This window comes from Mastomys coucha, unplaced genomic scaffold (assembly GCF_008632895.1).
Source record: "Mastomys coucha isolate ucsf_1 unplaced genomic scaffold, UCSF_Mcou_1 pScaffold16, whole genome shotgun sequence".
Taxonomy (NCBI): domain Eukaryota; kingdom Metazoa; phylum Chordata; class Mammalia; order Rodentia; family Muridae; genus Mastomys; species Mastomys coucha.
The window spans coordinates 105,819,792-105,835,437 of NW_022196898.1; the positions used below are offsets into that span (position 1 = coordinate 105,819,792).

Genomic DNA, 15,646 nt, shown 5'->3' on the forward strand with positions numbered 1-15,646 from the left:
CTTATTAGAGCTTTCTTTGGTCACTAATTATATGGGGGCATTGAGTTTTATAGGCAAAATGGCATGTTTGCTTTTAAAACTGGGCAGTTTTATATTCACAAATAGCAAATGACATTAATCAACATTTATACTCCAAATGAGGACACCATGTTGATATGTCTCCAATGCATTCATTTCAGTAAACACACCACAAAGTCTAACTTGATTGTATTCACAGAATTAATGACAAAAGGAAACATTATACCTGCATTCTGAACTCAAGTCCTCTTAGAAACAAACTTTTAAAACCACAGAATTAATCATGTGTGCTAACAAATTATCAATTACTTGAAGAATATAAAGTGTTTGCTGGAATGTAGGGAGCCTTGGGCTTGATTCCCAGTACCACAAACTCAAGGTGTAATGATACCTGCCTGCAATTTCAGCACACTTAGGGTATCCTTGGCTACATAGTAATTAAAGGTCAGCTGGGTCTATGTTAGTCCTGGTTCAAAAGGAAATAAAAGGTTTTGCTCTAAATGCTTAATTATTCAAGAAGCAACCTTTTTGTTAATTATTAGGGCTATTTATTCCTTGTACATATTCTGCTTCCTGTGTTCCATTTGACAACCATGCTTGTTCATTCTTCTACTAGGAAACAGAATGTATAAGGGAAGAAAGACATCTGAGACTAATCAATTTATCATTTCTACCTGGCATGTGGAGGGGAGGCAGGAAGTCATGGATTTCAGGTTAGGATGTTTAACTTGTTCCTTTTACTTGAGCTTTCCTGTCTGCAGCAGATTGGATAATTCAAATAAAGTCTCATCATCTTGCCAGGTGTATGTGTGTGTGTGCGTGCGCGCACACACACACACACACACACACACACACACACACACACACACACACCTAGATGTTTGCATGTGTACATTTACCATTGAGCCAGAGATTCATACTGAATGTGTTCTTCAGTCTTTCTCCATCTTGTTTTTTGAGTTAGCATCTGCTACTGAACCTGAAACTCACCTATTTAGCTAGAACTTAGGTATTCTCCTACCTCCACTCCATCAGTGCTTGGATAGTAGCATGCTATCATACCTAACATTTTAAGAGGATGTTGAGGAGCTGAACTTAGGGTTTGACAATAATTCATTTTTCCAGACCCTTACAGAGGCTTAAGCTTGTAGTTAAAATGGATTTTAGAATGATAAAAGGTTTCTGAAGTTAAAAAGGACACAAAAGGAGTGCCATTAAAATCTGTGTTTAGCTTTAAACTGGTTCTAACTATATTTCTAAGTATGAAAAGAAATATTTCTTTCTCTACAGAAGTTAAGTTTGGAACATGAATGTAGGAAAGAGTCTCATCTTATTACTAAGCTCTGAACTTAACAACAGAACATAGATTCCTGAGCCTATAAAAAGAAACTACTCAGAGAGACTGAAATTGAGATTTCTGTGACATAAAAGTTGTTTTTCTATCTCACTTTTCTGATGATTGCTTTATTTGTTATAAGTTTTGCCTGTCCTCATCTAATTTCTCACCCAGACCCAGGTATAAATGCCATCTATACAGAGAAATTTAAATTGTAGCATTTGCATGAGGATTTATTCAACTATTTTAAGCCCCTAACTTCTTACTGCTTATTGCTTTAAGCTTGTATTACATTGAACGAGACTAGAAAAAAAAAAAACAGGAAAAACCAGCAAAATAAAACAAAACACTACTGTGCATGATTATGAGTTAAAGAATCTGATGCTTTTCTTTTAATATACCTTTAGTTTAGTTTCTGAAGAAGAGTCATCTATCATTCAACAGGTTTTACTGAGTGCTTATTCTATTGGGAAGTGTTGAGTAGACGGTTTGGAAAAGATAGGGAATTCTTTTTATTGGTGTAGTTTATATTTTATCAGGTGAATACACACAATAAGCATATATATATATATGCAAATATAAGTACATATCATGTTTTAGCAATGAGAATTATCATAAAATAACACTTTAATATTAGATAAATGGAATGAAAGAGAATTAAGGGTGACCCCAGAATGTTTGGCTGGGTGATTCAAGAGATTGAATTACCTTCTGCTCTGGTAGAAACATAATACATGGACTAAATTTTAGATAAAAGACAGAGTTGTACTTTGGGCATCTATAACTACTCGTTGGAACTCAATAGGAGAAGCCGGGAAGAACTTTGCTCATAAACTCTTAAGTTTGTGAGAGAGGACCAGACCAACTTAAGAACTGGCCATTCAGGTCTGGAGAAATGGCTCAGCAATTTAGAAGCACATTCATGGAACCTGAGTTCAATTTCCAGCACTCACATTAGACAACTCACAAACATCTGTACCTCTGGCTCCAAGGTTATCTATCTTCTTGTCTCTGCAGACTCCTGTACTCATATGCATATACCCATACACAGTCACAGACATAGAGACAGACACAAAACACAGATACAGACCCAGATACAGACACACAGACACAGATACACACAGACATACATAGACACAGACACATATCCATATAGACACAGACATAGACACACTACACATATACATACACAGGAATAATAAAACAAAAAGAAACAAAGAGTCTAGTTGTATAAATAATATTTACACTATGGAACAATACCAGCACTGATGGAATCAGTATAGAAGATAATGAAGATGATAAGAATTCAGCCATGATGCTCTCAAAAATGATAAAGAATTAACACAGGAGACCAAACAAAAGGTTTAATAAGATATTGAACAAAATGAAAGTATTGAGCCCTAGATTCAAATGGAGAAGTTTTCAAGTTGAGAAATAAGATGAACTAATTCAGACAATGTTGATAGTTCATCAAAAGAGAACCATGAATAACCAGTATACTTAGTAAGGTAAAATGTCACTATGACCATCAAGCAACCTATAGGAGAGATGTAATGAATATTAAAAAATGGGGTTTGGTTTAAGAGTGGATGGAGAGAAATCCGTATAGATAATACAGAAACAATCTGCCTAAAGTTATTGTAGTGAGGAAAACAGTTGGGAGAAAATAACAGGAAGCTTTTTTTCTTTTACTTTAGGTCTGAACAAATAGTAGTACATATGTATTTTAATTAGAATACTCATGTAGACTAAAGTATCTAGATGATACAGTGCAGAGTCAGGAGAGCTGCTGTGATAGTCTCGGGGTAGGTAAGAGAGCCTGATCCACTGTGGGGAGATAGTTTGGGAGAAAGCAAGGCTGACTTTCCTGTACCAACATGCAGCAGTCAGGCAGTATAGGGCAGAGTCTGGATGGGGAAAGAAAGTATCTTCTGAGAGGTTCAGAATTCTCAGTGGTGTATGTGCAGTCCAGATGAACAAGGAGATGACAAGCCACAGGTCTAGAGATAGAGGATGTGTGGTCATCTTCACACTGAACAAAAGGCTACACTTCGGATTGTGATAATGAATTCTGAAGGACCAATATATGTGATTAGTTGCCCACAACTTCCATTCTTCAGTAAGTAGAAAACTGAATTCAACCAGACTTGTAGTTTTGCTGAACTATAGTCAGCAAGTAGGGACAGAGTGTTAAAGAGGTCTACAGAAGAACATACTGATAATTAACCACAGAACTTGAACAACAGAAAGAGTAAAGAAAAATTTCAAGACTGGCCAGGGTTGGCATAGGAGAAGACAGTGATATTAGGGACTGGTACCTTAAAGATAGCAGCAGCTAGTAGAAAATGATCTAGAAAGACCATGGGATTCATTCATGTTTCATTCTACGTTATACCTATAAAAACATGACAATTTAGCAACTCCTTGTTAAATTGCCTGTATCTACTGATATTTCACATCAGTAGATTGAAACATTGAACTGAAATACATTTCAGACATGGGAAGAAACACTTGATTTTGGTATGGAGGATATAGATTTTAATTACCTACAATAAGATGAAAGGATAATTGTCTCTTTTCAAACAAACAAAATATAACAGATTTTATAAATAAGTTTAAATGATTTAGTGTCCCTTCAAATTTATGACACATTTCTTACTTATAAATTTTTGCACAAATGAATATACATAATTATGGGGTAAATACTGAATGATTATGTTTCTGAATTGAATATAAACATAGCAAATAATTTACTATGTGGTACAAGTGCTAAATGCTAGGAAAAACTACAATGCTGTGTCTTATATAATGAAACAACAGAAACATGGCTACTAAAACATTTTTATCTACATTTTAATTATTACTAGTCTTTGAAATTGTAGTTTTTTATTCTGAGGAAAGCACAGTCAATTTACTTGTGTGCTAAATACTTTGTATTAGTCTCAGAGGACTAAAAGATGAAATGTATAGAGAAAGATGTTATATATACTTTATTTCATTCCAAAGACTTTTTTAAACAATAATGTAAGTAAGATTCACCCTGAATGGTCAGGATTTGAAATCAGCATATCTCAAATACTGTTATACTTGCCTATTCTGAGCAACAGCTATGAAATCTAGGATTTTATCTGCTGTGGGATATAATTTCTACCTATACATATTCATCAGTGCAATACTTAAGGCAGGGTAATTTGCATAGAATTTGATGTGAATTTAACTTTCCTCAGTGTGTCAGCAAGAAGAAATTAGAATTACTGTCTCATTAGAAGAGAGGTGATAGGAGAGCTAAAGAGTGACTCCAGCATTTTCCTATCCAGGCCTGCTTGGTGTAGACAACGCTGCTCTTTATTCTTATAAAAACAGTCATTTCTGCAGCACAAATGAGCTCGTGTGAACATAGGAAATGTACATTAATCAATTAGAAATGTTCAAAGAAGATAACTAAGAGCTGTTTTGTAATAATTATGACTGTAATAAATAAAAAAATTATATATAAGAATAGAGAGCTTAATTTTACTTTGTATATTAGTTCCTATAGAAAGCTATTAAGGATATGTGTCACATAGGGCAAAAATAGGTACAATAGACTATATATAGACAGGGTGAGGACTGACAAGAAGACTTCAGAGGTCGGTTTGTAGTGTTCTGCAAAGTCAAAGTGAAGGGCATGTATCTGTTGGGTTAGTGAATTGGAGAAGCACCTGGAGGATGCTTTGTGTTCTAACCCTGTGGAGAAGAAAGAGGGACTAAGGAACCATACATGGGAGGTCTCTGTTACTTGTGAGAACCTGCTTGTCTCAGTAGCATTATATGGATAGACCATGTAATGGTCTGGTGAAGTTATCAGTGAAGTATGGTCTGGTTACAATCACATAACAGAATCTGCCACTGAGACATGTCTTGAGAAAATTCTGTAAAGTTGTTATGACCTTGACACATAATCTATTCATAGAAGAATACATGTGACTTGGTTCAATTGAATTGATTGACACTGATTCTATGTTCCTTTTCTTTACTCTAACAGAGGTTTTGAGCATCTCATGAAATGGACTATTTAATAATATTATTTTGCATTTAATGTTATTTGGATTCTCCCTTCATTTTTAGTAGACTGCTTAACTGAGCATTCCGTCCACTTCTATTTTAATAGAAGTCACTGTGGCTCTGAGGACAGTATAAGGTTCAGCTTCTAGTCATAATGGACCAGAAGTGCTACATGGTAGTAGGGTCTTAAAATGGCTGACACAAGCTCAATTTCATCAAGCTCAATTTCATCCTCTTTAAATTATTCATAAGGATTTACAGACCATATATTTTTAAAAAGGCCATTCTGTGACTCTGGGAAGCCTAATCACTAGCTGACAGAACCCAGAGTGCACTTGAGAGGTGAAGATATGGCCTTCTTCTTGTCCTGGTTTTAGTTGCAGAACCCAGATGGAAGGGCTGCTGACAATCCAGGTTTCATGTCCCTACAAAAACACTAGAGCAGTTACTGATCTGTGGAGGACAGAGGAGATGCAGTTTTGTTTTTCATTGTCATGAAGTTATTTAATGGAGCAAAAGATACTGTGAATTTATTTGAACCATCATGGGTAGAAGAGATTCTACAGACAGGGAAAGTAGACTTAAGGTGAAAGACTGATTATTAAGATGTTATGCAGTAATGAAGTAAGGAATTTTATAGGACAGGGTACTGACAAGCACAATTATTGCATATTGATTATGAACACATGCTGACATTTCTCCATCACCCATTCAAAGCATCCCAAGGTAACATTCCTGAGAATTTACAGTGCAGACAACTGGGGTTTCTCTTTCTCTTTCAACATTCTCAAAGATTTAAAGATTTTTAAAAATCCGTTAACTGCTTCCTCCTAGGAGTCTGGAAAAGAGAGTTTCCCTTTCCTTCTGCAGATAGAGAATGTGATTTATCTCCTCTTTTATGAGTGCTTCAGGAAGGGGTGGAATAATTGGCACATCAGTAACACACATAATAACCCTTCAACTATGATTGCCTCTCATTTTAACTAACAATAGTGATTTTGCCCACCATGGTGCTGCACACATCCATTCATGTATAGAAGTAAGTTTTTGAGGATGAGAGAAAAATCCACTTAATTGCTGAAGAACTAGGAAGCACTTTCAAATTAATTCATTTTCATCAAAGTTCTTAGATTATAGTGTCATTATCTCTAAGAAGCTATGACAAATATGCAATCAGACTTGAAATAAAATCACTGACTAATTAAATCATATCATTCATTATCTAACTTCACCATATAAAATAATTACTTAACTACTATGGCCAAAAATCAGCTCCAAGCCAACTTAAACTACTTATTTAGATATTACAATATCATGAAGTACAGTACTCTCTGATTTGTACAGATATTATTTTACTATTGAATTCAGAAGTAAGGGTGTCTTGGGGTTTCTGTTGATGTTCTGAAATATGATGAACAAAATCAAGTTGGGGAAGAAAGGGTTTATTTAGCTTACACTTCCACATTTAAGTCCATCATTGAAGGAAGTCAAGACAGGGACTCAACAGGGCAGGGACTTAGAGGTACTTGCTGAACAACCATTCAGGGTTGTTGCTTACAGGTATTATCAGCCTGCATTCTTATAGAACTCAGGACCACCAGCCCAAGGATGGTGCTGCCCTCAACCTAACCCTAACCCTAAGCCTAGCCCTAACCCTAACCCTAACCCTTCTCCTATCAATGTTGAACTAAGAAAATGTCCTACAACTGTATCTTTTAAAGTTTTATCAAAGGAGGTTCTCTCCTGTCTGATAACATTAGCTTGTTTCAAGATGGTATAAAACTAGCTAGCACAGAGGGCAACAGATGGAAGATACATTAGGATGGACAATGGGTCACTGGATACACTTAAGGAATTTATTATTGCTGAGGAAAGAAGGCTAGTTTAGTCTTTTAGCCTGGACACGTTCTTGTTTCTCTCTGGTTATACAAATGACAAAGTTTTAATACAATTAGCAAAAGTTTGTTACAAGTTCAAGGTTAATAAAATTATTTTTTACTTTTAAGAAAAAGGAATGCAAAAAAAAGTGCATCTTGGTACATTTTAGCCAGGCAGTGGTGGTACACACCTTTAATCCCAGCACTTGGGAGGAAGAGACAGGCAGATTTCCGAGTTTGAGGCCAGCCTGGTCTACAGAGTGAGTTCCAGGACAGCCTGGGCTACACAGAGAAACCCTGTCTCGAAAAAAAAATGCTGTTCTAAATTGAAGACAAGAAGCTGGGACTTCATTCTTCAGTTCATTGCCTTCCAGTTTACTGAATATTTTTATTATAGCATGTAGGTAAATATTCTATGAAATGGGCTCTTTTAAAATTTATTTTCTAACTAAAAGATGAGAACATAAAATCTTCACATTTAACAGGAATCCTGTGAGACTCTGATGCATGTGTACACTAGGCAATGCTGAGACCAGTTTTCACCAGCCTATGTCCTCAAACATTCATCATTTAATTGGTGAACTAATCTCTTCTTGATTTTTGAACCATCTCAATCACCCCTCGGTACAGTAGAGCTGGAATGTGCATTCTGTGTGGCTGTAACTTAAGTTCCCCTGGTAGTCATCTCCTCATCCTTTCAGTGCCTTGACTATATAAAAAGTATGAGCATTATATATTCATAAATCTGAGATGCTGACAGTAGGGGCTGTAGTGTACTATTAGTATATTCCTAACCTGCACCCACCCTCAGAGAATATGCATTTTCATTACAGCAACATTTTGAACACTGACAGTGCACTTGGTTACAATGTGAAAGCCAATGAATAATAAGAAATTAACATCACTTAGACCATGCACCAACAAAACTGATGTGAGTAAGACAGTATCAAATGCACTAGAACACTAAAAACACCTGAATACTCACTGAGATACTGCAGGAGGGGGCATAATAAAAGTAACTTCCACTGGAAGTAGAAAAGTAGGAATTAATGAATAGAAATTAAACAAATCAAATAACAACTAACAAGGAGAAAAGGAACTGCTTGAAAGACTTAAAAGACTAGAAGGAACTTCTGATAAAAGTATAGACTAGGATGAATGATTAAATAATGTTAGAAATGCAGAGGATAAAGTGGCCACAGATATGGTGGAGGGGCACACAACATTGAAGTGAAGAAAGTTATGAAAAAGAAGTAAAAATAAATTTGAAAATCTGGATGATGGAGTGGGATAGTTTCTAGTTGGATTGTAACTTGTGAAAGAATGACTCAAGAATATACAAAGATATTAGAATTAGAAAGGAAGAAACTGGCCCACCTGTTGGCAATGGTGTTGGAACTGTATTCAGCATTGTGACTGAGTATAAGACACATGTTCTGTTGGGGGTAAAATTGCTCAATAAATGTCAAGTTATCTGTTAAAAAAAGACAAAGTTCTCAAAATTGGCAATGTTTCTGTTTCTGAAATATAGAATCAACCAAAGTACAAAAAGGCATTTTTAAAAAAGGTGATATAGTTTATAAAACAAATGATCTAAAACAATTCTCAGTAACTAAAAGAAATGTGCACAAAACTGGATGGTAAGATGGCTTAGTAGGTAATGGCACTTGCTACCAAGCTGAGGCCCTGAATTCAGTTCTGGGACCCATATAGTGTAAGGACAGAACTGATTCCAGTAGGTTGTTCTTGACTTCCACACATGTGCTGTGGCAAGTACACACACACACATACACACACACACACACACACACACACACACACACACACACATGTAATTAAACAATTAAAAATGTGCATAAACCTTCTTAAAGAAATTTATAAAACTCAATTCAAGGCCACAAAGTAAGACATAATAATAGGAAGTGGCCTGTTGTTATTTATCACTATGAGGATCAGTTCTTTCCAAGTTAACTGTTAAATTTAAATCAAAATTTAAAATTATGCCAGATTGTTTGTGCATCTTAACAAACTTGACTAGAAGCTTAGAATTGAATATCAAGAGCATCAAGACACTTATAATGAAGAAAGGAAGAGAGGAAAGAATATTTTGACTAAAACTCAATAAGACACTGTAGTGGTGAGAACAGGCCTCAACCAGACAGAAGCAGTTCAGCAAGCCGAAAGAGGCTGAAGAACTGGAAGACCACACAACCAGTAGAGAGATATGAGACACATTATCTGGTATTCTTTTCTGCATAATTAAAGTATTCACTAGCTTAAAACTTGAAACTACATAAATGTTTTAAGACAGTTAAATCCAGACTGTTTTTAATGAAGAAACACACAAGTCATATTAGTACGTAGAGGTCAAGCTCTTGACTTAATTTAGAAATTTAGAATCTTCACAGAAATAATGACATTTGAAAATTGAGTAGCGTGTAAGTGAGCCAGGTACAAGAGGCATGGAAAGAGGTTTATGCAGAGGAAGTAATATTTTAAAAGAGAAAAAGATCATAAATCCTTATTAAATGTCTGAGAAGCTTTCCAGTACTCAGACCATAAAGAGAAAAAAATGTCAGTCACCTGTGGTTAGATTGGTGCTTGAAATGAAAGTGTTATTAGGTTAGATATGTAGAGAGACTCTCAGCTTTGTGTTAAGGAACTGACACTGTGTGCTAGATCCACAAAATCATCTTAAGTTAGAAAGAAACATAGCCATACTGGAGATTTAGGTGGGTGCTAGAGCTAACAAATGGAGGGTCAGTTTGGCAGTGATTGGACAAGCACAAGCAGTTAGGGGGCTGTTCAAGTGAGTAGTACATGCCAGATACAAGAGAGAACTGAACTACAGCTGTGGGAACTGAAAGAAGCAGATGGACCTACCACAGACATGGGGCATGGCAGCCATGGCAATTGAATGGATAAGAAACTAGAAGTGAGAATAAATGATTTCATCCTTTGCCTCAGTGGATCACAGTAATATAAGGAAATGAAGGATGAGCATATTGCAGCGATGATGAGCTTGGTTTTAAATGTATCATGTTTGAGGTGTCTGTGGGGCATCATGTACCTATGCCCAGCAGACAGATGGCTATGTTAATGTGAAGCTAAAGGGAGAATCACAGCTTGACAGGTGGTAGTCATTACCCCAAAGAACATAGGTATTTAACATATTGCTACGCAGCAGGTTACTCAGTGTGAATCTCAGTCCTTTTCTGTCTTTTCCAGCAGTCAGTTAAACCACTTAGAAGTTCCCAGTGTGCCAAGTGTGACTTTGTGAGGAGTATCTAATGTAATAACACATAATTAACATTGTACTTTTTAATAGGATAAAATATTATTTACCTGCTAAAACTTACAATATGCCCCAAACATTGTGCTCATAGTTCCAAATAGAAAAGTGAACAAGACAGTTTCTGAATTCTAAAATCATATAATATACCACTTATTCAAAAAAGCAAGTGGAAAAGTAATGCCTACCTAGGATTCACAAAGCCCCATATTGGATCCCCACTGTCTCCTCCTCACTGAAAAGGTGTTGTAAGTTCAAAACAAAACAATTTACAAGGAAAAAGTTAACATATAACAGGCAACTATACTATGCAATAATTATTTTCCTTTTTGTAAATGGAAGGAAAATTTCAGAATATATAACATTTGAAGTCTCTTCTGTGTATGTATGTAGTGTGTGTATATGAATGTGCATGCATGTGTGCACACATGCATGTGCATGAAGATACACTTGGATTTTTTTTTTTTTTAGTAAACAGAAGACTCTGTTGACATTAGTCCATTCAGCCAGAGAGGGAAGAATCTGGGCTGAGGAAATTGTATAGCTCCTGTGTCAGATACTGCAATGACCAAGGGTCATGTGACAAGAAGTTGGCAAAAGTAAGATGAGAGTCTACAATGAATGATCAAAAGCAGCTTTAGACTCAAAGTGAATGTATTTATTAAAGGTTCTCTCAATCTAATCCAAGCACATTTCAGTCAAGTTTTTGTTCAGGTTGTTGAGTCCTTGCCTGGGTCTGTTTAGAGATATCAATCAATATTCTATCCTTGTGCTCCAGCTCGGGTGTAGTCTCTTGCCTTCCAGCAGGCCTATTTCAACTGCCAATTGTAATGCTGACTCTACTCATTTCAGACTTCTGTTCTTTCTTCACTTGACAGATTCCTGAAAGATTCATTAAGCTCTTTGAGTAACTGTCCAGGTCCCTGTCACAGAGTGTAGGGACTGGACAGCCTGAAACTATAATTTCCTGAAGGGCTGTTTGCGTGATTGCCAGCTGTGGTATTCTCATTGTCACCTCACACTCTTGCAATCAAAAATGTACCCTATAGTGGCCTGACATCTCTTGCATGCCATTTTGTGTAAATATTTCCAGGCTAGGGAGGTAAAAGTAAGTAATAGTTTCAAAAACTTCTAAAGATTCCCACAGACTTTCTTCTGGGATAAATAAATGCAACTTGTAATTTTTCGTGTAAAAATACCTCTGGGAATTATTATATTCTTTCAATAAGGTCACTCTTTAGAACTTAAAATTTATATATGCCAATATATTATATGATCATCTTTAAAAATAAGGTAAATTTTTATTACTTGTACTGTTTACTAATTTGCCTAAAGGCCAGATGTAGTATTAGTCCTATTGTATTTCTTAGAATCATAAATTGAAAATAGAATTTGAAATATAAATGTATTTAAGCATTTTGATAGCAATAATATACAGCAAATGTCCCTTAATTTTATTATTTTAAAAACATTTATTTTAATTTTATTGTGTATGTCTGTGCAATGCTCACAGAAGCTAGATGAGTGTGTCGGATCCCTTGGAGCTTCCGTTAAAGGCAATTGCAAGTTACCTGATGTGGTTGCTGGGAACTGAAATAAGATTTTCAGGAAGAACTGTATACTTTCTTAAATGTTGTCTTTTCACCCCAAGTAAATATATTCCTACAAGAATAAAAGTGGATATGAGGCCCCTAGCCATGAATCTACATCTGCTTGCTATTCAGGAGCACCTGCATAGTCTTTCTTGAATTGTTCTCATAGAAGATATCTCAGTGGCCAGTCAGTTTACTGAGGAAGATTGTTTAAGGGCCTGCTTGCAAATGTATTATCTCTTTTGAGTTAAATCTGGAACTTGACCCCCTTTCTATTACTACAACAGTCTTAATTAGTTCTGCCATTCTCTAATAATGCATGTAATTAAGCACTACTCAAAGTAGTGTCTTAGAGATTAATAGGTATTTTTGGGTATCTATCTTAGTTCTCCAGTGACACTGTAAAGTTAATGATGACTCTCAACTATTCAATCATGAATTCATTCAGTAAATATTTATTGAGATCCTATAATAGCCACACATTATTGGGAATGGAAAAAAAGCAACAATAAAGAATCTGAGACATCACTGAACTTAAATGCTAGGAAGCAGATTGACTGCAGGTAATATATAATGTATATGACATGTCACTTTCATGTGTGGGAAAGGGTGAAGTGGGATATGCTTTTAGTGGATCTCTCCAGCAGAATCTGAGGTTTTAGATGAGAAGATGTAGGAAGGCTTGTGAAGAGGACATTTAAGTAGTGCAAGTTTTTGTAGAGAGTTCCATTAGGAAACTATCATAAAGCATCATGAGGCATCAGGCATCTTAAAGATGCCATATTTATATCCAGGAAGTTTTTAAACAGACTATTTACCTAGACATCAAGCCAGGACTATCCAGATTCCATTCATGTTGGGTTTGGTTGTTTACTATTTTGTGGGAAACATTCTCTAAGAACATATTTACCGTCCTCCTAAAGATGGCCTTCAGGTTGAACATAGCTTTACACATAACTATCTACTCAGTCCTTCTTAAATATCTAAATCACTTTCCAAGATGTAAGTTTTGGAGGGAGGACTTGAATTTTTCATGCCTGTCCCCTTGGCACCAACCATACTGGGTGGAGTTACCATAGTATGTGACCATGGCACATTTTTCATTCAAGAACTTGATGGTGAGGCTGTGCTTTGCACCACAAATTACCTGGTCACAATTCTTTGAGATAGTTCTTTAATTTATTCCAATAAAACAAGTAGCTGAAGTCATTTGCAAAGTAAGAAGGACCTACTGAATGAATTAGGACACTTAAGATCATCTGAAGGCCCATCTTCTTCCTCTAGGAAACCTTCAGGGAAAATATCAACATGAAAATCAATATTAGCACCAGGTCAAAAAAAATCACCAGGGACATGAATTTTGTTCAAAATAAAACAGATATGACTGAGCCTTGATGGTTTTCCAGGCTCTGCTCAAGTCATTTGGAATGTGTCAGTAGCCAAAACAGTAATGCCCCTCCTGCCATTGGATAGAGCTTGTAATCTGGGCCAGGAGAAGAAAGCCAATAAGCATGGTAAGTAAGTGAATGCTGTGCAGAGGTGAGTGCCCAGGGGACAGTAAAGCTTAGAGGAGCAAATGGGAGGATTATTTCAAGAAAGTGATAGTTTAGAAAGTTAGAATGCACATCTGAGTTAAGTGAGGAATAAGATCCAGGGAAGTCAGGTATACTGTGAGACAAAAAGGAGAAGTTATGGGTATAGTTTATCTCTTAAAATTAATAGAACTTTAATAAAATAAAAGAATGCCTTATCACTAAGAAAATAGATATTTTCAGTAAAAAGATCTGAAGGCATTTGGAGATTCTTATCTTACCGTTTTTACTGATGTCAAGTTCTTTCAGATTAACTAGGCTAGCAATGGAGGTTGGCAGACTTGAGAGGTCATTATCAGGAATGCTTAGTTTCCGTAGAGCTTGACAGTTGAACAATTGCTGTAATAGAAAAGAATCACTCACTAGTTAGGCCACAGTTTGGTTAGACTTACTCATACCAAAACTCAATAGCAAATTTGAAGTTACCATTTTTATCAACATGACAGCAAAAGAACCATTGATTCACCCTTACTTTTTTCCATACCCAGTTTGGAACAGCTTCACAACACATCCAGCTGTTAGTGCCTCATTGTTTTTCCCCCATAGGGACATAAACAAAACAGAACAAAATGAAAACCAGGCAGGGAAAAGCCTTCAGGAGTTACCATCAACATTCTCGAAGCTAGGGGCATCACCCTATTTCTCTTTATTTTGACATAGTATTAGATTTCAGAAAGTATTACTTCTATTTCTTCATTCTAAATAAATACTTGTATGTTGTCAGGAGCTGCAGCACATCAGAATATCATACACACATTCTTTTTTGTCCCTTGCTGTGCTTCAGAAGTCACTAGTAAATGAAACATGGGATGAAAACCCAGTCAGGCTCAATTTATAGTTCTATCAGTCAAAAGTACTGGGTGAGGGAGAACCATGTGCTACAGTTGATTCTGGAACCCAGCATGCTTAGAGCTACTATGGATTGAGATGTGTTTTAGAGGTGGCTTCTTGATTCACTCAATGAGTCTAGTATGGAGGTAAGGCAATCTGCATTTTCAGAAAGACATCAATTTGGGTGAATTGATATAAGTGTTTCTAGTACCACACTGTGAAAAACAATTCTAACTTGTTTAAAGCTCTATTCAGTTCATCTTGACTACCAAAGGCACAAACAGTTGGAAGAACAGTTTTTATTAATTTTCTTGTAGAATTATCTTAATGTGATTCTTTTTTGACATTTTTAATGCTGCTTTCCTGAACTTCCACAAATGAAGTCTGGTAATCATAATTATGCAGTTGGCTAATGGTATATTTAACTACTGTTTCTTCCTACACGTAACTACTTATTTATAGGGGGAAAAACAATGTAGCATATGGATGTTATTTCTTAACTCATTAGCTTTTAAAAAGGAGATCATATGACTTCTTATATAAGCGGAAGTATAAAGTCTCTTACGTTGAGTTAGTCATCTTAAGTTCTTTATAAAGATTATTTGCTACTTGATATAATGTCAGAATTATTTTTTCAACACCCTACATAGAAACGTATATCTTTTTTAAATAAAACTTTGAAAAAAAGATATTTAATGGGTTCTTTGAAAGAGATTCCTTCTAACTAAACAGGAAAATACATGGCTATAGTCCTGGAAGTTACTCTCAACTGCCTTCCAGTCTGTGCTATCTAGTAAGACAGTGATGTGCTATATGAACATGCAATATGTTAGTTACAGCTTAACAGTCAACTATCTCATCACTGAGAGGAATGTTAAAACTAATGCTTTTTAAAATACAGTCTTTTAAAACTAACTTCTCAAATATATTCAAGATTTAGTAGAAGTCCTAATTTTCTTAATTTTGAATGAAGTGACATACAAGTTTTTTAATAGGAAACTCCCTTATGTGCTCTATCAGGGAGAATCTAAGCCAGAGTGAGCACTTGACTCAAGATCAGTATC

The 15,646-nt window shown here is 35.8% G+C and overlaps 1 protein-coding gene across 15 annotated transcripts in view; it reads right to left on the bottom strand.

Annotated features, from left to right (window-relative positions):
* The window catches only part of Lrrc7 (leucine rich repeat containing 7), a 483,929-nt gene that overhangs the window by 215,564 nt on the left and 252,719 nt on the right, over positions 1-15,646 (bottom strand). For all 15 annotated transcript variants that reach the window (XM_031375980.1, XM_031375979.1, XM_031375984.1 and 12 more), the window contains one exon: positions 13,973-14,090. In XM_031375980.1, coding sequence (XP_031231840.1) covers positions 13,973-14,090 — 118 coding nt within the window. The remainder of the gene's footprint in view (positions 1-13,972; positions 14,091-15,646) is intronic.